This window comes from Monodon monoceros, unplaced genomic scaffold (assembly GCF_005190385.1).
Source record: "Monodon monoceros isolate NGI ecotype Baffin Bay Population unplaced genomic scaffold, NGI_Narwhal_1 Super_Scaffold_22, whole genome shotgun sequence".
Classification (NCBI taxonomy): domain Eukaryota; kingdom Metazoa; phylum Chordata; class Mammalia; order Artiodactyla; family Monodontidae; genus Monodon; species Monodon monoceros.
In genome coordinates, this window is record NW_021703779.1 from 61561124 (window position 1) to 61585376 (window position 24253).

Here is a 24253-nt window from a genome sequence, read left to right on the forward strand (position 1 = left end):
AACAAGAGACAAACATCCCTGCTCTGCCTTCCTAAGGTTACTTTCCAGTAGATAGCAGGCCGGATTAATTGGATGTTTTACAAATGAATCTCTGTGAAATGAATCTCTGTCCTTAGAAACAAAGCTCTCCTCCTGGTGGAGGGGGCAATGAGGAGAAGGGTATCATGGGCCAGTGCCATGTGGAGTACCCGTGCCAGGGAATGTGGGCAGAGGGGATACCAAGGATGCAGACTGGGTGCAGGAAGATCAGCATAAAGAAACCGCGGGGTAAGGACCAAAGAGCAGGATTTGGCCCTGATTCTACACATCTCCATCTCACTTTGGAGGGAGCTGCTCAGAAACCTCTGGAGGAGCTCCCTTCTGCCTCCAAAGGCGCAAAATTAGTGCTATGGGACCAGATGGAGAAAAGCAAAAAAGATGAGATAGAAAGGCCCAGGAGCTCTGGGAGAGGGAGTGTAGAGTGAACAAGTCGCTGTGAAAGTGAAATGGCCGTTCATTTGAATGCAAATGCTATGTAAAAGCCTAAAGCCCCTTGACGTCAGCCCAGCCATTGGGGGCCCATCTATACCGGGCTACCAGTCACCTGGAAACCGTCAGGGTAGGAAACGCCGATGGAGTTGTCTGAGGGGCGCGGAGGAGCTTGCAGCACAGCTACGGCCTAACCTACTGGTTCCCTACTGCTTCTCAAAGTCGGGTTGGGGCCTTACAGGGACTTCAGGATGGCTTAGGGAGCTCCTTTCTCATACCCAAGCCACTATGTACAGAAGCTGCCTTTTGGAAAAAGAAACGGGCATGTACTCGGGCACTCTCAGGAGCCCTGCAGGAGGTGGCACAGCCGGGGCTGGCGCCACTGGGGATGGTGGGAGTCCGATGCCAGCCTCCAACTTCGCAGCGGCTCCGTCTTATGCGCACTATATGGGGTATCCCCATATGCCCGGTATGGATCCTCACGGGCCATCGCTGGGGGCCTGGGGGTCACCCTATAGTCCCCCTCGGGAAGACTGGAGCGTGTACCCCGGGCCGTCCAGTACAATGGGCACGGTGCCCATGAACGACATGACCTCGAGCCCTGCTGCTTTCGGCTCGCCGGAATACAGCAACCTGGAACCCGCAGCGGGTGGAAACAGCGGTAGCAGCCTGCCTACACCAGCCGGCGGATCACTGTTCCCCATCGACGCCTGCACCGCCGACGCCAGTTCTAACAGAAGCCGCCACAGCCCCTATGCGTGGATGCGCAAGACCGTGCAGGTGACTGGTGAGTAATCGATTCCAATGCTCTCAAACTTTTCCTTCCTTTGCTTCTCATCTACTTCTCTTGGCCTTCTGGCCCTCCTACTCCTCAGGCTTCTCCCCGGACAACTTAGCTAAGGAGACCATTGAGTGTCTTACTGCCCAGGGCCCCAGCCCATTAGTGACCTCCTTCGCTTGTGCCTCTGATCAAAAGCAGAGCATGGTGCTTGGAACTAAGCCGACCGTAGGGGACTTTTTCACCATTTTCTGATCAGTCAAGGGAGCAACCGGGCGGACAATGGGCATGTTGATCCGCAAGGGTCAAGATCCAATCCTGCAGTTGCCCAGATGGGAAAACAGATGCACGGGGAAGATCAGTGGGTGAATGAGGAGAGGACAGCCACGTGTCCCTGTGCTCAATCACTGCTGCTTGCCTGTTCCATTTCAAACCCTTCCCCATCTGGGCAGGTCGGCTTCCCCCTCAAAGTTGGTGGTTCTCAACTTAGGTTCATGTTGCTTGGTTGGCAACAGACCTTCCAGTTTAGCCACGAAGGCCCCAGTGGCAAAGCAACCTGGTCACCCTGGACTCTCAAGGAAGCTCCAGCTTCTTTCGCCCAAGCTGGTAGAGGCAAGCTGGATTCAAACCCAATGCCTTCTTACAACTCCCCTTCTGCCAATGGAAGCATAGAGGCTGTGGGAAAGCTACAGTACACCACTGGGACATAATAAGCTACTCAACCCTAACATCCCCTGTGCGTGCACGAATATCAGCCCCACATCAATAAGATTAAAGTGATTAAAGCCCTCCTAACAGTCAGGTAGGCGTATCGAGGTGCAGGGGCTGGATGCAGGCTTGTCACCACACATAGGAAAGCCCAGAGATCCCAGCCTAATGCCTACCCACGCTCCTGCCAGAAAACCGGTGGGCGGCTACTGGGAGCCAGGGGCGGGGGAAGTGGGTACTCTGCTTTAATCTTGGACAGGGGGTGGAGGAGGGAGGCGGGGAGATGTTTGTTTTCAGCTATAGTTGTTCTTTTATCACATTCTTATTATTCCAACCTATCACTCCCTGTCATTAGAGAAAATTAGTAAAATTCAGCTCTATCACTTTCATCCCTCTGGGGAAGAAATGACATTTCAATAGCATTTGTCCACAATGATTATGCTTCTGCTCACGGTTCTGCCCTTTTTCTCTCCCTAAAAAAAGCAAAAGCAGGAGGGTGGGATGGGACCAACTTTCACCGTTAAGAGGATTCAGCCCAGAGGAGATAGTTCCAATTGATTAGGACATTACTGGGGTAGCAATCCCAAATTAAGAGTTGAGCTTAAATACTTAGCTTTAAAGTGTTTGGAAGTAAGTCTGCATATTGCTTTTTGAAATAAGAGTGAGTTGGCTGGCTAAAGAGCATAGAAAATGAGGTTAGGGTGTTGTATTCCCAGGGTTGTTATTATATCTAATCTTAGGGTTGTAATTAACATCCATTCACTAAGCCCTAACCATCAGCAAAAGACACAAAAGCCAGAAAAGTAGCTGCTCCCAGTTCAGGATTATGTTTTGAAATACTTTAGAAGAGGAAAGTCACTAATATGTTGTTTGGAAGAGAGAACAATGGGAAGAAAAGGACAAGATAAAATACATTATCTTGAGTCATGAATTTTCTGTTTATGAGAGAAAATATGATGGGTTTCTCTGCTTAAAAGTCTTTCATTTGCATTTGTCAGATTCTCTCCTTTGGGTAAGTTTAGAAAGGGACTCTAAATTGCTCTGTGGTGTCTTCTTCAGTGGGTGAATGAGGAGACTAAATTGCTCTGTGGCGGCTAACTCTTGAAAACTGGGTGTACAATGCCACCTTCACAAGATTTTCTCTCCAACTTCTATGAGAAATTCTAAATTGAATGATTTTGGTACCCCATTGACTTCTGGCAGCCTATCCTATAGATGGGGCTTTATTAAATTCAATCTCCATTTCATTTTAATGTCTTATAAAAGTACCCCTTTATTATATTCTTGTAGCCTAAGGTGTATATTTAGCAACAGTTTAAGAATGTGATGAAAAGTATGGACCCTCTCCCCAGAAAAATGCACAAAGGTGCAAATGCGCATGCACACACACACATGTCATTTTTTGAATAATTTTGGGAGATTCATGGGTCCACTGAAGCCCTTCCACGGATCTCAGGTTATGAACCTCACAAAAAATTAAGTTGATCTCCTCTTTGTATCACTCCAAACAAAAAGACACCCATTTGTATGCTTAGTACATAGTGAGTGTTAAACAAATATTTGTTAAATGAATGAATAAGTCAGATCCTCCTAAATTTTCTACCTCACTCTGTAGTATCGTAGGACAACATTTGACTTACAGCTGAGAAGAAAATAGATTAACTACAAAATTGAAGTAACCCCTCCCTGATTATGGTAATCAAATGAAAGCTCTTTCCATCACTGATGAATGTTTTTAAAAATAGCCTTAAGTTAAAGAAACAAAAATACACATATTAGGGGACAATTGGAAAACATTTCATAGTAATTATTGTCATATTTGATTTTCAAATGAGAGAAAGGGGACTGACATACAGAATAAATGAATGTCCACTAAGTGATTTGATTTAAAAATGAAATATTTTTATTTCTACTTTTTTCCCTAAGTATTCTGTTCCAATACACTTCTGGTTTTAAAAATTAAATGGAAAGGAAGCTGATAGAAAGATTCTGGGAAAAGTTCAGTATTTTCGTATTTTAAATACTGTCAGTGCATTACAGCTAGGAATTTTTCATTTTTTGCTTTTTTTTTACCCAGAGTTGTAACCCTGGATGAGTATTTGCAAGGTGGTAACCTAAGTAGGGCTGGAGAGGGGCTTTCTTTTTAGGTGTGGGAAAGAAGAGGAGAGAAGGAAGTGACTTTGAATAATTATGATTAACCCACTGGACAAAACACTGAGGAAGTTATACTTAAAAGATTTTATTCAGTTAGGACCCTTCAGAAAATGAGTTACTTAATAATTCCTGAAGCTTATCATTATCTTTTTTTGTTTTGATCATTTAATTGGACAATTTTTATGAATGAATTTGGATGCAATTTTTAACTAAAAGCAGCAAAAGATTACCATCAGATGGATAGTCATCATGATGGTGTCAATTACACTCTACTCCCTAAAGAAAGAGATTGGTTTTCATCCTCTTTACCCTCACTGTCATCATCATCATAACCCCTAGGTTTGGAGAGTGCTTTTCTGCCTAACAGTGCTTTCACAGCCAGTCTCTCAAATGAGCACATTTAGGGTGATGATGAGTCATCATATATAGTGACATGTGTTTGCAAACTCTGTAGGGATACTGTCTTCTAGGTAGTGGGAACTACAGAGGTTTGTCCAAGGCTTTAGGCAGGCGGAGGCAGTGAAATCCCCACCACAGGGCTATGAAGCAGCCCTGTAATACAACTTACGGTTTGTTACTTTCCTAAATTAACCCACAATAGCACCAGAGAAGGGGTTCCCTCACCCTCAGAAATGTTGTAGTTTCTGGGAGAAAAGAATAGCTTGAACAATAAAAGCTAGTGCTCTTAGTGCTTTGTTGATGTTTTAGTATGGAAATATGGCATTATACTCTACTAGAAAAATGTCCAAAACCCATTCAATCAGATTTCATCATTTAAGGGAAGAGGCAATGAAAGGGGTGGAAAGAAGACAGTTTGGGAGCAGGGACACAAGAGGAGCACCAGGAAACAGGAATTCATTTCTTTTTGTTAAATGTGCAGTCAATATTTCCCCCTGATCTATGTCTTCTTGAGGTTTGAGGTCTTATCTGTTAGATTGGGGCAACAGACTCTTTTTAACACTTTGCATGGCTTTGATATGCAGCTTGGCTCTTCCTCATTCCTCCTTTCTTCAGGGGTTATATTGCCGGAAAGGGTGAGGATTTTCATGGCAAATAAAGAGGCCTGGTCTTGACTTTATTGTCTTCAGAAGAAACTGCAAGAGGGGAATTTATGACCAATGGGGGTGGGGAAGGACTGCAACCTTCCAGAGTTCTTGAAGTCTGGTTATATTTACTGATTATCAAAGAGCGGAAAACAGACACACACAAGTTGAATTTTAACTTCTGCCTCAAGTTAGAATTTAAACACTTAGTCACTTTGGGATTAGGAAGGGTTTTAGGAAACATCTCTTCAAAGATATATTTTGATTCTAAGATTTGAAGTTCTGGAAATAAATTAAACCTCAATGTTTTCACTGTGACCTCAAATATACATTCTGCCTTTGTAACATACCAAATGCCAGACCTTTGGTTTCCTAAATTCAGAAAACCAACTCAAGTTTGTTTTCTGTATCTGTGAGTCTGTTTCTGTTTTACATATACATTCATTTGTATTATATTTTAGAGTCCACATGTAAGTGATATCATACAGTATTTGTCTTTCTCTGTCTGACTTATTTCACTAAGCATAATATTCCCTTGGTCTTTCCATGTTGCTGCAAATGAAACTAACACAATATTGTAAATCAACTATACTTCAATTTTAAAAATTGACAACAAAATAACCCACAAAAAGCAAACAAACAAAAAAGAAAACCAGCTTAAAATTTGAGCCTTTGAGACAGATTGACTGGGATTCATCGTTTTCCATTTTTAAGAGGGAAAGTTTTGTTTAGTTCTTTAGTCCATGAGTTAATCCTAAAACATATCTCTCATCTAGAATTTGTTTCTACATTCATGTCCCTTTTTTTTTCTTTCCTGGAGATGAAAGAGTGTCTGACATTTGTTTAGGGCTTGTAAATTCCAAACCAATTTGCTGGTGTTCCTGAATGTAAAGAGGGTTCAGGATGGGATCTGATGCTATGTAGTTCCTTTGTTAAGCTTGTGCTGTATCTTAACACCTCAATGGAGTTTAGGGAAACACTTTAAAGAAACCTTTGTCTTACAGATCGCTCCCCAAAACTTCACATCAAAAACAACCAGGGAAGATCAGAAGGAGTTTGCCAAAAGCCATAGAGAAAAGGATGAAGATCCTGGAGGGGGTTAGAAAAATGGAAAAGAAAGAGAAACTTCCTAATCACCTTTGGAAAATTTGAAAGGAGGAATAAAACTCTATTTGAAGGAGGGCATGAGAAATTAGTTAAATGTTGTAACACAAAGCAAATGTTTGTATATCCTTTCAAAGAATACTAGAATACCCATTTTATTCTGCTAAAGTCAACACCCCCTATTTCCCCCATTCATTATCCACTTGGGAATAAAAATTTGTTTAAGACTCTCCCCAGAAAACTAAACTATTTTTTCTAATAAGTAATAGGGGCTATCCTAGAACAGAATCTAAGTGACAATAGATGTTTTCTTTTTAAATTACTATCCAAATGAAATTCTAGAATGTATATGTAATTAGAATGTCAGGATCACAAAGCAGCTTGCCTCACTTGGGCCATTCTTATGCTGCCCAGAATGTTTAAATCAGGAATAACATTTGGCACACCAGACTGGGAGCCAAGGGTATGTGTTTGGGTCCCCACTCCTCAGCTCACTAGCACAAAGCCACTTACTTACCTACACTGAGCCTCAGGTTCCTTATCTGCAAAATGGGGATAAGACACATTTTGCGTAATTTGAAAGGGTAAGTGAGAGGTTCAATAGGAAACAATATAAATGAACTGCATAAAATATCAATATAAAAGGAAGTGCATGTATAATGAATGTTGCTACTACTGACAATGACAATGCTGTTCCCATATATTAGTGTGAAGGGAATGAAAATCATGGCTTAACTGTTTGCTTTAAAATGCTTTGGTGTAACAGTATATGGTGGTGTGATAGGTGTGTTGAATATATATATATATATATGTAAAATAGCCACAGATGACAAAGTAATTAATGGAGAAATGGACTTATGACATATGTGGTTAAAAAATGTACTTGTTTTATATTTGAAAGTAATAGCTAAGGGTAGGAACAATGACTATGATTCCTCCAACCAAAACAATCTCCAAAGATGCAAAATATGATTAAATGCACTGCTTTCTCCCCTAACAGGGAAAACCAGGACAAAAGAAAAGTATCGTGTGGTTTACACAGATCATCAAAGGTTGGAGCTGGAGAAGGAATTCCACTGCAATAGATACATCACCATTCGGAGAAAATCAGAGCTGGCAGTCAACTTGGGCCTTTCTGAGAGACAGGTACACCAGAAGTACATCTAACATGTTTCATATAAGCATTTCAATAAGCTAAGGTTTTAGGGAAGTCTGCAACTAAGAGTGGAAGCAAAACAGAAGACCAAGCCATCCTCAAAGCTCTCCTAAAGCCCACATTCATCCTACTGGACCACCTAGTTTAGTACCGTTGGTTGATGGGTTTATTAATAATTGAATGTGGTGGGCACTGTGTAGGTGTGAAAGCAAGGGTGGGGATGTAGGGGGAGAAGGATTAAAACTCCCATACAATTGATCAGTCAGGGCAAAACCTTGATATGGTTCCCCAAGTAGTCATAATCAATATGTGAAGTGGAAATCTGTCAATCATGGCAATTATCTGGTTCATATCAGTCAAACTGTAACAGTAAATGAACACCAATGCTGCTACCTGAAGCAAGTTTTTCTATTACTCAGGGTAGGAATTTAATTTTCTGTGGTCTATGTAATCCTATGATTCCTGCCTCAAATTTAGCTTACTGTGGGTACTCAGTAAAGTTTAAATCATGGCAAGGATCAGTGGTTTCCACTCACCCAGATTTTGACATTACACAACTACCTGATTTGTTTTTTACTTAGGTCTAGGGGTAAACCTGGAAATCATAAGATTCTAGAACTGTAAAGTCCATTAATGTATTGTTGTATCCCAAGAAGCCTGCCTTTCAACCATTTATGAAGGCACATTGGTATCACAGCAAGAGATACAGTATTTCATCACCCTTGTTCACCCAGTTCTGTTTTAACAACCTAACTTCTTTTAATGATAGATCATAATCACCTTTGCTATTTAAATCCCTCCCTTTTTATCACCATGGCTCAGCATCTGCCATTCTATCATTATTTATTTCTACCTGCACAACAGAGATGGTGGGTGAGGTATAATATAAAGAGCACTGCATTCAGAGTCTGAGGCCCTGGACTTGATTTCAGTTTCATCTCATGCAAGATACTTTACCTCTCTGAGTCTCAGCCTTTTTTAAACCTGTTGTTAAATAGGCATACTTCACAAGGTCATTGTGAGGCTCAATTAAGCGATGCATGTGAAAGGACTTTGTAAATACTAGAGTCCCTGAACAATATCAGCAATGACTGAAAAGTGCATTCAGCATGTTGCCCCATTAAATCCAAAGCATTTTGTGTTTCAGGTGAAAATCTGGTTTCAGAATCGCAGAGCCAAGGAGAGAAAGATGATCAAAAAGAAAATATCCCAGTTTGAGAACAGTAGAGGCTCAGTGCAAAGTGACTCTGGCTCCATCAGCCCTGGGGAACTACCTAACACTTTTTTCACCACCCCATCTGCTGTCCGTGGATTTCAGCCTATTGAGATACCTCAGGTCATAGTCTCTGAATGAAAGAAAGGCAAAGAGAAATGGAAAGTGCCTTTCCTTTAGCACTGTCTTTTTGGTCTCTAAGATATCAGCAGGGGAGTTGCAACATTATGTAATTCCTTGTAAGGCAGTATTCAGAACAAGTGGATGCGCCATGGGTTGAAGATAATTCAAGGGTCACTTACTGTTAGGAACTATCCCCAGAAAACTGTTGTGTGCTATGCTATGTCAGTCACTCAGGGAGCTTGGTGATAAGCTGTATAATTAAAAGCTACAATTGCGAGCCCTTGAACTCTATTCACAACTTCAGAAATTTGCTTGTGAACAGGCTGTAAAAAACAGTTCTGCCAGGATGCATGTTTGTATATGTATACTTATATTTGCCATTTGATGCTTGGGTGTGTCTTTTGATGCTATCTTTTGGGAGTGGGGAAAAGGTTAAGCAGAAATTTATCTAACTCTAGCTAAACTTTCACATGTTTAATTCAAAAGCTAACAGCGTTTTCATAATAAGACAAATGTTTTTAAAAACATCAGGAGATGATTCTGAATCCATAGTCACTTGTTAATAAAAATAATAAATTTTTTTAAAGTTTTCATCCCTTGGTGACACTCGTCTGGCATCAATTATCTCAGAACTTCCAAACTGCAGTGTCAGTTTCAAATCTTGCCAAAACAATGAAATCAGACTAGAATAATACAGGCCAGCTTGGTTGAATCATTAGAAAGGGCAGATTTCTAACACACAGAATAAACCCTTCCCCTCTTCTGTCTCTCCACTCCATTTACTGTTAGAGTGTGAAACAGAAGTCAGATTGGACATGAGCACACGGACAGTGTATGTTCTATAGCTTCTCTCATTGCCATCATCTTCAATCTGTTCAATTTTTCCTACATTATATCATGTCAGTGCAGTGCGGCCCAAGAAACTGCAGTTTACAGGTTACAAACACACAACTTAGGCTGCAGTGAATGGAGTTGCCTGGAGTTTGTGGTGCTGGTCCAGTTCACTGTTTGCATATCAAAGTGGCCAGAGGATGAACTCTGAATCATTTAAAATTAACATGGTTTAAAAGAAATTTTGATTAAAGTAGGCAAAGGATCAGAGCACAACTTTCCTTTCCTTTTCAAAACACACCTTTGAAGTTCTTAAGAAAATAGAATCTTGAGCATAACTACCTGTTCTTGGGTTGGGGGTAAGAAATTTATCCTCCCTCTCCTTATGAAAATCTCAGAAAGGGGGTGGCTATTCCATTTCACTGCTTCCAATAAATATGGGGTGGACTACATGTTAACTGGTCAACAGGCCATCTGGATTGCTGAACATAGAAAATCAGCAATAAATGAGTCCTTCCAAACTAGTAAAGGTAAAGTGGGAATTATAAGTATGAGGAAGCTAACTTCTGAGTGTACTTGTCTATGTACACTCAAAGTACACTCAGAAGTTAGCTTCTCATCCATAATACCCCCCCAAAAATGTATACCTTTGGCTATAGCAGTTGGATTTCCCTGGGGGTTGTTCTTTCCTGCTGTAAACTTTTTGTTCCACAGAGAAGAAACATTTCTCTATTTTTATAGATTCTAATTCTCTAGAACCTGCTAGCAGAACCACAATATAGAGCTTTTGTTCTTAGCCTCATATTGCAGCTACGTCCTCTAAGAAGACATGTTGATTCTTTCTCTGAGACCTGAGAAAACTATATACCCATGTTTTATGGTTTTATTATGATGGTGTGTGCTGGAGGTATATAGAGAAAAAATTAAACACAAAAACTCAAAAATTGCATTCAAAATAGGTTTCAATAAAGAAATTTTTTTCTGGTTGGGGGAAGAGTCAGGAATGAAAACATGCCAAATGACTGACAGTGTTCAGCTAGAGTAGTGGGATGATGCAGATTTTCTTCTTTTAATTACTTTTCAAATGTATGCTATTTTATAATAGAAGTTTCCTTAAGAAACATGCTTTCACCTCAAATCTTTCTTTAGTTTATCTTCAAGTAATTTGCAACTTTAGATCCTACTTGCAACTTATAGAAGTGTTTCAATCTCCTACTTCCTTACTTAAGGCCTTTGATCTAGTCCTAGAGTTGTTTGTGTACAGCTGCAAACATAAGTCTTTGGGAGGGTCTGACTTCTTTTCAAAGGAGGAAGGAAGCAAGGCCCAAGGGATGTCTTCTACTCTTGGCTCAGATGCAGAGACTCTAACTGTTTTCCTGGGTTGGAACTCTTTAACATTACCAAACCAAGTCAAAAAGGGCAAGAGGAGATTGCAAGGGAGTTGGGTGGTGGGAGGGAGGGATATATTATAACAGGGTATGAGGAATATTGGTGTGGGGGGTGGTAGACATGTTAATTATCTTAATTCTGGTGATGGTTTCATGAGTGTATACATATGTCAAAAAATCAACTTTTATACTTCAAATATATGCAGTTTCTCATATGTCAGCTATGCCTTAAGAAAGCTGCAAACAAGTACAACAGAGTGGTTGCAAATGTAATAACAATACAGAAGGGAGGAACTCACTAGAGGAGTTAGTCTATGGAGATAGTCACCTTAGATAACTTAGATTCAGCCCGCAGGTGGGGATCACTTTCTTGTATACTCACGTCTGAGTGTGCTATTGAGGAGGGACACCAATAATTGATAGTCAGTGAGTCTCTCATAAAACGAGGATGGGTTTGGAGGGTAGGGAGAGGCCAAGATATGTGGACATTGAATCTTGAAGTATGAGTGTCAACTCAAGGCAAATAAGTCCCATATTGTGTTCCTTCAGGACCAATATTGTGAGTTGGTAGTAAAAGTAGCTATTCACATCATATAGAAAAAGAAGCACTGGTCAGAGGTGGGATCAAGATGGCAGAGTAGAAAGACCCTGAGCTCACCTCCCCCAACAAACACATTAAAACTACAACTACATAAACAGCAACTCTCACGGAGAATGACCTGAAGACTAGAAGAGTGGCTCTTCTACAACCAAGGCTGTAATGAAAGATCCACACAGAGTCTAGTAGGAAGGGAGGAGAAGTGAGTTAGTCAGGACCTACATTGCTAGTGGGTGACCCAGAAGGCTCAGGATCCTCCCTGGGGAGCAAGGGGTTTAAGCCATATATTAGGCATCCCAGCCCTAGGGTCCAACACTGGGAAATCAAGCTCCATTATCTGGTTTGAAAACCAGTGGGGCATAACGGAAAGATGTAAGAAACCAGGACTCCACTCTTAAAGAACACACACAGATTTGCTGGCTCCCAGTCCCAGCATGGATATCATAGACTGAAAAGCTGCCTGGTGCTCTTGCCAGCCTGCCAGCACTGCCTCAGCATGCCTCACAGCCTGCACCAGGCTACCACTCCAGCCCCTCCTGCTTTAGCACTCCTCCCTGTTAAGATGGAGCCACTATTGCCAATGCACATGCACTCACTGGGGAAGGAGCAGAGCCAGCTTGGGCCATAGCCTTGCCCCTAGCTAGGGTGGAGACTGCCAATGCCAGTGTGCACATACACCAGGGAAGGAGCAGAGCCTGCTCAGTAGTGTGGCCCCAACCCCTCTGGCCCAACACTGCCTCTAACAAAGACATACACACCAGGGAAAAAGTGAAACCTAAGCCTTCAGGCCCCAGTCACAACTCCAATATGGCAGTGACCACCATTGAGCCTAGGAGAAACCCCAATTCACACTTGGCTCTGTCTCTGGCCCCTCTGATTCCAGCCCTATCTCCCACTAAGGTCAGTGTACCCAGGGAGAAGATGTAGCCCATGCTCACCTCAAGTCCAGCTCTCCCAATAAGCCACTAAGCACTTGTAGACTGCACAGGGATGCCTCCACACAAAGATATGCCTTTAAGCCCAGAATAGGTAACTATTTCACCTAATTTCATAGCAACATTTCATAGCAACAAACAGAGAAACTTAAACAAAATGAGAAAACAGAGAAATAGGTTTCAAATGAAAGAACAAGATAAAAGCTCAGGAAAAAACTCTAATGTAACAGAGGAAAATAATTTACCTGAAAAATACTTTAAAGCAATAGTCATAAAAATGCTAAGTGAACTCAGGCAAATAATAGATGAACACAAAGAGAACTTTAACAAAGAACTAGAAAATACAAAAAAGAAGCAGTGAAAGCAGAAGAATATAATAACTGAAAAGAAAGATACACTAGAAGGAACTTCCCAGACTTCTTTGCAGCTGGGCTTGACCATACAACAGAGTTCAATTTCAGATGAATGAGAGGCCTCCTCCAACATCACACTGGCAGGGGAAGATGCTGCTATGTTCCCAGTTCAATCTCCTTTGATACCCCTAGGAGGAGGAAAAGGCACTTCATTATAGCTGGGTATTTTTTTAAATCCTCTTTGATTTCTTCAGTGATCCATTGGTTGCCGTGTGGATGAAAGGCTTTTGGTGCTGCAGCCGGGAGCCAGTGCTGTGCCTCTGAGGTGGGAGAGCCAACTTCAGTATACTGGTCAACAAGAGACCTCCCAGCTCCACGTAGTATCAAATGGTGAAAATCTCCCAGAGATCTCCATCTCAACACCAGCACCCAGCTTCACTCAACGACCAGCAAGCTACAGTGCTGGACATCCTATGCGAAACAACTAGCAATACAGGAACACAACCCCACCCATTAGCAGAGAGGCTGCCTAAAATCATAATAAGTCCACAGACATGCAAAAACACACCACCAGACGTGGACCTGCCCACCAGAAGGACAAGATGCAGCCTCATCCACCAGAACACAGGCACTAGTCCCCTCCACCAGGAAGCCTACACAACCCACTGAAACAACCTTAGCCACTGGGGACAGACACCAAAAACAACGGGAATTACGAACCTGCAGCCTGCAAAAAGGAGGCCTCAAACACAGTAAGATAAGCACAATGAGAAGACAGAAAAACACACAGCAGATGAAGGAGCAAGATAAAAACCCACCTGACCTAACAAATGAAGAGGAAATAGGCAGCCTACCTGAAAAAGAATTCAGAATAAGGATAGTAAAGATGATCCAAAATCTTGGAAATAGAATAGACAAAATGCAAGAAACAATTAACAAGGACCTAGAAGAACTAAAGATGAAACAAATAATGATGAACAACACAATAAATGAAATGAAAAATACTCTAGATGGGATCAATAGCAGAATAACTGAGGCAGAAGAACGGATAAGTGACCTGGAAGATAAAATAGTGGAAATAACTACTGCAGAGCAGAATAAAGAAAAAAGAATGAAAAGAACTGAGGACAGTATCAGAGACCTCTGGGAAAACACTAAATGCACCAACATTCAAATTATAAGGGTTCCAGAAGAAGAAGAGAAAAAGAAAGAGACTGAGAAAATATTTGAAGAGATTAATAGTTGAAAACTTCCCTAATATGGGAAAGGAAATAGTTAATCAAGTCCAGGAAGCACAGAGAGTCCCATATAGGATAAATCCAAGGAGAAACACGCCAAGACACATATTAATCACACTGTCAAAAATTAAATACAAGAAAACATATTAAAAGCAGCAAGGGGAAAACAACAAATAACACACAAGGGAATCCCCATAAGGTTAAGAGCTGATCTTTCAGCAGAAACTCTGCAAGCCTGAAGGGACTGGCAGGACATATTTCAAGTGATGAAAGAGAAAAACATACAACAAAGATTATCCTACCCAGCAAGGATCTCATTCAGATTTGATGGAGAAATTAAAACCTTTACAGATAAGCAAAACCCGAGAGACTTCAGCACCACCAAACCAGCTCAACAACAATGCTAAAGGAACTCCTCTAGGCAAGAAACACAAGAGAAGGAAAAGACCTACAATAACGAACCCAAAACAATTAAGAAAATGGAAATAGGAACAAAAATTTTGATAATTACCTAAAATGTAAATGGAATAAATGCTCCCACCAAAAGACACAGATTGGCTGAATGGATACAAAAACAAGATGCATATATTTGCTGTCTACAAGAGACACACTTCAGACCTAGAGACACATACAGACTGAAACTAAGGGGATGGTAAAAGATATTCCATGCAAATGGAAAGCAAAAGAAAGCTGGAGTAGCAATTTTCATATCAGACAAAATAGACTTTAAAATACAGACTATTAGAAGAGACAAAGAAGGACACTACATAATGATCAAGGGATCGATCCAAGAAGAAGATATAACAATTGTAAATATTTATGCACCCAACATAGGAGCACCACAATACATAAGGCAAATACTAACAGCCATAAAAGGGGAAATCGACAATAACACATTCATAGTAGGGGCCTTTAACACCCCACTTTCACCAATGGACAGATCATCCAAAATGAAAATAAATAAGGAAACATAAGCTTTAAATAATACATTAAACAACATGGACTTAATTGATATTTCTAGGACATTCCAACCAAAAACAACAGAATACACATTTTTCTCAAGTGCTCATGGAAAATTCTCCAGGATAGATCATATCTTGGGTCACAAATCAAGCCTTGGTAAATTTAAGAAAATTGAAATTGTATCAAATATCTTTTCCAACGACAATGCTATGAGACTAGATATCAATTACAGGAAAAGATCTGTACAAAATACAAACACATGGAGGCTAAACAATACACTACTTAATAACGAACTGATCACTGAAGAAATCAAAGAGGAAATCAAAAAATACCTAGAAACAAATGACAATGGAGACACAACAACCCAAAATCTATGGGATGCAGCAAAAGCAGTTCTAAGAGGGAAGTTTATAGCAATACAATACTACCTTAAGAAACAAGAAACATCTCGAATAAACAAGCTAAACTTGCACCTAAAGCAATTAGACAAAGAAGAACAAAGAGAACCCAAAGTTAGCAGAAGGAAAGCAATCATAAAAATCAGATCAGAAATAAATGAAAAAGAAATGAAGGAAACGATAGCAAAGATCGATAAAACTAAAAGCTGGTTCTTTGTGAAGATAAACAAAATTGATAAACCATTAGGCAGACTCATTCAAAAAAAAGGGAAAAGACTCAAATCAATAGAATTACAAATGAAAAAGGAGAAGTAACAACTGACACTGCAGAAATACAAAAGATCATGAGAGATTACTACAAGCAACTCTATGCCAATAAAATGGACAACCTGGAAGAAATGGACAAATTCTTAGAAATGTACAACATGCCAAGACTGAATCAGGAAGAAATAGAAAATATGAACAGACCAATCACAAGCACTGAAATTGAAACTGTGATTAAAAATCTTCCAACAAACAAAAGCCCAGGACCAGATGGCATCACAGGCGAATTCTGTCAAACATTTAGAGAAGAGCTAACACCTATCCTTCTCAAACTCTTCCAAAATATAGCAGAGGGAGGAACACTCCCAAACTCATTCTACGAGGCCACCATCAAACTGATACCAAACCAGACAAGGATGTCACAAAGAAAGAAAACTACAGGCCAATATCACTGATGAACATACGCGCAAAAATCCTCAACAAAATACTATCAAACAGAATCCAACAGCACATTAAAAGGATCATACACCATGATCAAGTGGGGTTTATTCCAGTAATGCAAGGATTCTTCAATATACGCAAATCAATCAACGTGATACACTATATTAACAAATTGAAGGAGAAAAACCATATGATCATCTCAATAGATGCAGAGAAAGCTTTCAACAAAATTCAACACCCATTTATGAAAAAAACCCTGCAGAAAGTAGGCATAGAGGGAACTTTCCTCAACATAATAAAGGCCACATATGACAAACCCACAACCAACGTTGTCCTCAATGGTGAAAAACTGAAAGCATTTCCACTAAGATCAGGAACAAGACAAGGTAGCCCACCCTCACCACTCTTATTCAACATAGTTTTGGAAGTTTTACCCACAGCAGTTAGAGAATAAAAGGAAATAAAAGGAATCCAAATTGGTAAAGAAGAAGTAAAGCTGTCATTGTTTGCAGATGACATGATACTATACATAGAGAATCCTAGAGATGCTACCCAAAATCTACTAGAGCTAATCAATGAATTTGGTAAAGTAGCAGGATACAAAATTAATGCACAGAAATCTCTGGCATTCCTATACACTAATCATGAAAAATCTGAAAGTGAAATCAAGAAAACACTCCCATTTACCACTGCAACAAAATGAATAAAATATCTAGGAATAAACCTACCTAAGGAGACAAAAGACCTGTATGCAGAAAATTATAAGACACTGATGCAAGAAATTAAAGGTGACACAAATAGATGGGGAGATTTATGAAGTTCTTGGATTGGAAGAATCAACATTGTGAAAATGACTCTACTACCCAAAACAATCCACAAATTCAATGCAATCCCTATCAAACTACCACTGGCATTTTTCACAGAACTAGAACAAAAAATTTCACAATTTGTATGGAAACACAAAGGACTCCGAATAGCCAAAGCAATCTTGAGAACAAAAAACGGAGCTGGAGGAATCAGGCTCCCTGACTTCAGACTATACTACAAAAGTACAGTAATCAAGACAGTATGGTACTGGCACAAAAACAGAAAGATAGATCAGTGGAACAGGATAGAAAGCCCAGAGATAAAGCCACGCACATATGGTCACCTTATCTTTGATAAAGGTGGCAGGAATGTACAGTGGAGAAAGGACAGCCTCTTCAATAAGTGGTTTTGGGAAAACTGGACAGGTACATGTAAAAGTATGAGATTAAATCACTCCCCAACACCATACACAAAAATAAGCTCAAAATGGATTAAAGACCTAAAGGTAAGCCCAGAAACTATCAAACTCTTAGAGGAAGACATAGGCAGAACACTCTATGACATAAATCACAGCAAGATCCTTTCTGACCCACCTCCCAGAGAAATGGAAATAAAAACAAAAATACACAAATGGGACCTAATGAAACTTCAAAGCTTCTGCACAGCAAAGGAAACCATAAACAAGACCAAAAGACAACCCTCAGAATGGGAGAAGATATTTGCAAATGAAGCAACTGAGAAAGGATTAATCTCCAAGTTTTATAAGCAGCTCATGCAGCTTAATAACAAAAACCAAAAAACCCAATCCAAAAATGGGCAGAAGACCTAAATAGGCATTTCTCCGAAGAAGATAAACAGACTGCCAACAAACACATGAAAGAATGCTCAACATCACTAATCATTAGAGAAATGCAAATCAAAACTACAATGTGATATCATCTCACACCAGTCAGAATGGCCATCATCAAAAAATCTAGAAATAAATGCTGGAGAGGGTGTGGAGAAAAGGGAACCCTCTTGCACTGTTGGTGGGAATGTACGTTGATACAGCCACTGTGGAGAACAGTACGGAGGTTCCTTAAAAAACTACAAATAGAAGTACCATATGACCCAGCAATCCCACTACTGGGCATATACCCTAAGAAAACCAAAATTCAAAAAGAGTCATGAACCAAAATGTTAATTTCAGCTCTATTTACAACAGCCCAGAGATGGAAACAACCTAAGTGTCCATAATCGGATGAATGGATAAAGAATATGTGGCACGTATATACAGTGGAATATTACTCAGCCATAAAAAGAAACGAAATTGAGCTATTAGTAATGAGGTGGATAGACCTAGAGTCTGTCATACAGAGTGAAGTAAGTCAGACAGAGAGACAAATACCGTATGCTAACACATATATATGTAATTTCAGAAAAAAAATGTCATGAAGAACCTAGGGGTAAGACAGGAATAAAGACACAGATATACTAGAGAATGGACTTGAGGATATGGGGAGGGGGAAGGGTAAGCTGTGACAAAGCGAGAGAGAGGCATGGACATATATACAGTACCAAGTGTAAGGTAGATAGCTAGTGGGAAGCAGCTGCCTAGCACAGAGAGATCAGTTCGGTGCTTTGTGACTGTCTTGAGGGGTGGGATAGGGAGGGTGGGAGGGAGGGAGATGCAAGAGAGAAGAGATATGAGAACATAAGTATATATAAAACTGATTCATTTTTTTGTAAAGCAGAAACTAACACACCATTGTAAAGCAATTATACTCCAATAAAGGTGTTAAAAAAAAAAAAGATACACTAGAAGGAATTAAAAGCAGATTAGGTGATACAGAAGAACACATAAGTGATCCAAAAGATAGAAAAGTGGAAATCACCCAATCAGAACAACAAAAAAGAAAAGCAATTTTTAAAAAATAAGGATAGTTTAAGGGATCTCTGGGACAACATCAAACATATTAACACTCATATTATAATGGTACCAGAAGGAGAAGAGAGAGAGTGAAAGGGGCAGAAAATGTATTTGATGAAATTATGGCTGAAAACTTCCTGAACCTGAAGAAGGAAACAGAAATCCAGGTTCAGGAAGTACAGAAAGTCCGAAACAAAATGAACCCAAAGAGACTCACACAATATATATCAAAATTAAAAAGGCAAATGTTAAAGAAGGAATTTTAAAAGCATCAAGAGAATATAGTCATATACAAGGGAAACTTCATAAGGTTATCAGCTGATTTTTCTGCAGGAACTTTGTAGGCAAGAAGGGAGTGCCATGATATATTTAAAGTGCTGAAAGGGAAAAACCTATAAACTGGGTTACTCTATCCATCAGAGTTATCATTTGGAATTGAATGAAAGATAAAGAGCTTTTCAGATAAGCAAAATGTAAAAGTGTTCATCAATACTAAACCAACCTTACAAGAAGTGTTAAAGGGTCTTTTTTAAGTGAAAAAGAGAAGGCTATAACAAAAAATAAGAAGTTATAGGAAAGAAAAAACCCCACAGGTAAAAGTAAATATGTAGTAAGTACTGTGGATGAAGCACTTAAATAAGCTAGCACAAATGTTAAAGGACAAAAATTATAAAATCAAATGTGACTACAGTAAACAGTGGATAGACATGAATTTGTAAAATATGACATCAAAAACACAAAACATGGGTGAAGGGAGTAAAACATGTAGATCTTTTAGAATGCATTTGAACTTAACTGACTATAAGTTAAAAAGAAGTAGATATACTTACAAGTCAACTATATGAACTCCATGATAACCACAAATCAAAAACCTACATTAGATACATCAAAATTAGCAAGAAAGGAACTCAAACATAACAATAAAGAAAATGATCAGAGCACAGGGAGATCAGCGCAGTGCTTTGTGACCACCTAGAGGGGTGGGATAGGGAGGGTGGGAGGGAGAAGCAAGAGGGAGGGCATATAGGGATATATGTATACATATAGCTGATTCACTTTGCTATACAGCAGAAACTAACACAACATTGGAAAGCAATTATGCTCCAATAAAGATGTTAAAAAAGAAAAAGAAAAAAATAGAAAATGATCAGGACTTCCCCGGTGGTCCAGTGGTTAAGACTCCATGCTCCCAATGCAGGAGGCCTGAGTTCAATCCCTGGTCAGGAAACTAGATCCCGCATGCCACAACTAAATATGCCACATGCCACAACTACGACCCAGTATAGCCAGATAAATAAACAAACAAACAAATAAGTATTTTTTTAAAAAGAAGAAGAAAAATCATCAAACTGCAAAGGAAGAAAATAAATGAAAAAGAAAAAAATAGAGGGGATGGGCCAAACAACCAGAATACAAGTAACAAAATTGCAATAAATACATACCTATCAATAATCACTTTAAATGTCAATGTACTAAATGCTCCAATCAAATCATAGGGTGACTGAAAGTGAGGGGATGGAAAAAGATATTCTGTGCAAATGACAGTGAAAAGAAAGCTGGGGTAGCAAAACTCATATCAGACAAAGTAGACTTTAAAATAAAGTCTATGATAATAGACAAAGAAGGGCATTATATAATGATAGCAAGATTAATACAAGAAGGGGATATAATAATCATATACATATATGTACCTAATAAAGGAGCACCCAAATAAAGAAAGCAAACGTTAACAGACATAAGTGGAGAAATTGACAATAATGCAATAATAGTAGGGGACTTTAACACCCGATTCACATCAATGGACAGATCATCAAGGCAGAAAATCAATAAGTAAACAGTAACCTTAAATGACACATCAGACCACCTACACTTAAAAAGTATCTACAGAGCATTCCGCCCAAAACAGCAGAATACACATTCATTTTAAGTGCACATAGAATGTTCTCCTTCTCCAAGACATCACATACTAGGCCACAAAAAAGTTTCAACAAATTCAAGAGGATAGAAATTATGTCAAGCATCATTTCCAACCACAATGGTATGAGACTACAAAAAAATTACAGGAAGAAATATGGGAATACATAATCATGTGTAGATTAAACAATATGCCACTGAAAAACCCAATGAGTCAATGAAGAAGTCAAAGAGGAAATCAGAAAATACGTTGAGACAAATGAAAATAAAAACATAACTTTCCAAAATTTATGGGATGTAGCAAAAGCAGTATTAAGAGGGAAGTTTATAGTGATACAGGCCTATGTCAAGAAACAAGAAATATCTCAAATAAACATCTAACCTACCATCTAAAGGATTTAGAAAAACAAGAACAAACAAAGTCCAAAGTCAGCAGAAGGAGGGAAGTAATAAAGATCAGAGCAAAAATAAATAGAACAGAGGCAAAAAAAAAATAAAAAAGATCAAAGAAACCAAGAGCTGTTTTTTTGAAAAGATAAACAAAATTGATAAACTTTTAGCTAGGCTCATTAAGAAAAAAGTGAGAGGACCCAAATAAACAAAATTAGAAATGAAAGAAGAGAAGTTACAGAAATACAAATAATCATAAGACAATACTACAGTTATACTCCAAAAAATTGGACAACGTAAAAAAAACTGGAAACATTCCTAGAAACATACAATCTTCCAAGACTGAATCAGGAAGAAACAAATAATCTGAAGAGACCAATTACTAATACTGAAGTTGAATCAGTAGTCAAAAAACTCCTAACACACAAAAGTCCAGGACCAGACAGCTTCACAGGGAAATCTACCAAACATAAAGAAGAGTAAATTCAATTCTCCTCAAACTATTCCCAAAAACTGAAGATGAGGGAACACTCCCAAACTCATTCTATTAGTTCTGCTTTGCCCTGATACTAAAACCAGAAAAAGATACCCCCACCCGAAAAAAGAAAATTACAGGCCGATATAGATGCAAAAATCCTCAACAAAATATGAGTAAGTCAAATAAAATATACATTAAAAGGATAATATACAAAGATCAAGTGGGATTTATTCCAGTGATGCAAGGACGGTTCCACATTCACAAATGAATAATGTGATACACCACATTAAAAAAACAAAGGATAAAAATCACATGATCATCTCAATAAATCCAGAAAAATCTTTTGACAAAATTCAACATCTATTTACAATAAAATCTCTTAACAAAGTGGGTATCAAGGGAATATATCTCAACATAATAAAACCATGAATGGCAAACCCACAGCTAACATCATACTTAACTGTGAAAAACCTAAAGATATTCCTCTAAGATCAAGAACAAGATAAGAATGTCCTCTATCACCATTTCTATTTAAGATAGTACTGGAAGACCTAGCCACAGCAATCAAACAAGAAAAGGAAATAAAAGGCATCAAAATTAGAAAGGAAGATGTAAAACTGTCACTGTTTGCAGATGACATAATATTATATATAGAAAATCCTAAAGATTCCACCCAAAAACTATTAGAACTAATACATGAATTAAGTACATTTGCAGGATACAAGACTAATATAGAGAAATATGTTGCTTTTCTATACATTAATGATAACTATCAGAAAGAGAAAGCAAGAAAACAATCCATTTAAATAGTATAAATAAAATAATAAAATAATGAGGGATAAATTCAACCAAGGAAGTGAAAGACCTATATTCTGAAAACTAAAAGACTTTGATGAAGGAAATTGAAGAAAATATAAATAAGTGGAAAGATATCCCATTTTCATGAATTGGAAAAATTAATATTATTAAAATATCCATACTACTCAAAGCAATCTACCAATTTAATGCAATCCCTATCAAAATACCCATGACATTTTTCACAGAACTAAAACAAATAATCCTAATATTTATATGGAAACACAAGTGACCCCAAATTGCCAAAGCAATCTTGAGAAAAAAGAACAAAGCTAGAGGTATCATGCTCCTTGACTTCAGAATATATTGATATTACAAAGTTAGAGTAATCAAAACAATGTGGTACTGACCCAAAACCAAACAAATAGATCAATGTAACAGAACAGAGAGCCCAGAAATAAACCCACGCACATATGGTCAATTAATCTATAACAAATGAGGCAATAATATATAATGGGGAAATGACAGTCTTTCAATAAGTTGTTTGGGAAAACTTGACAGCTAAAAGCATGAAATTAGAGAATTTTCTCACATCATATATCCATACAAAAATAAACACAAAATGGATTAAAGACCTAAATGTAAGACCAGAAACCATAACTCCTACCTAGAAGAAAACATAGGTAGTACACCCTTTGACATAGGCCTTAGCAATATTTTTTTAGATCTATATCTTCAGGCAAGGGAAACAAAAGCAAAAATAAGTAAATGGGACCTAATCAAACTTTAAAACTTTTGCACAGTGAAGAAAACCATCAATAAAATGAAATGGCAACCTACTGTACTAACTGGGAGAAGATATTTGCAAATGATATAACCAATAAGTGGTAAATATCCAAAATATATAGAGCTCATACAACACAATATCCCAAAAGCAAACAATCCAGTTTAAAAATGGGCAGAGGACCTGAATAGACATTTTTCCAAAGAAGACATACTGACAGGAAAAGATACGGGCACATCAAAAGATGCTTGACATCACTAATCATCAGGGAAACACAAATCAAAATCACAATGAGATATCACCTCACACCTGTCAGAATGTCTATCATCAAAAAGGCAAGTAATAACAAGTGTTGGCAAAAATTAGAATAAAAGGGAACCCTAGTACACTGTCAGTGAGAATGTAAATTGGTACAGCCACTATGGAAAACAGTATGGATGTTCCTCAGAAAATTAAAAATAGAGCAATTCCACTCCCGGATGTATATCTGAAAAACACAAAAACACTAAGTCAAAAAGATATATGCACATCAATGTTCATAGCATCATTATTTACAATAGGCAAGATATGGAAGCAACCTAAGTGTTCAACCAGATGAATGGATAAAGAAGATGGATATATATATATATATAATGGAATATTACTCAGCCATAAAAAGAATGAAATTTTCCATTTGCAACAGCATGGAGGGTATTATGCTTAGTGAATTAAGTCAGAGAAGAGCAAATACTGTATTTTCACTTATATGTGAAATCTAATAAGTAAAACAAAGGAACAATTATAACAAAACAGAAACAGACTCACAGATACAGAGGACAAACTAGTGGTTACCAGTGGGGAGAGTGGTAGGGGGAGGGGAAAGTTAGTAGAAGGGGATTAAAAGACAAAAACTACTAGGTATAAAATAAATAAGATACAAGGTTGTAATGTACAGCATTGGGACTATAGCCAACATTTTATAATAACTTTATACAGAGTATAATCCAGAAAAATATCAAATCAGTATGTTGCACAACTGAA

At 38.6% G+C, this 24253-nt stretch overlaps 1 protein-coding gene across 1 annotated transcript; it reads left to right on the forward strand.

Annotated features, from left to right (window-relative positions):
- Window positions 1–756: 756 nt before the first annotated feature.
- CDX4 (caudal type homeobox 4) lies at window positions 757–8765 on the forward strand. Its single transcript, XM_029239919.1, has 3 exons — window positions 757–1255; window positions 7256–7401; window positions 8559–8765. Exons 1-3 carry the CDS (start codon window positions 757–759, stop codon window positions 8763–8765), a joined length of 852 nt encoding a protein of 283 aa, XP_029095752.1.
- Window positions 8766–24253: the final 15488 nt, after the last annotated feature.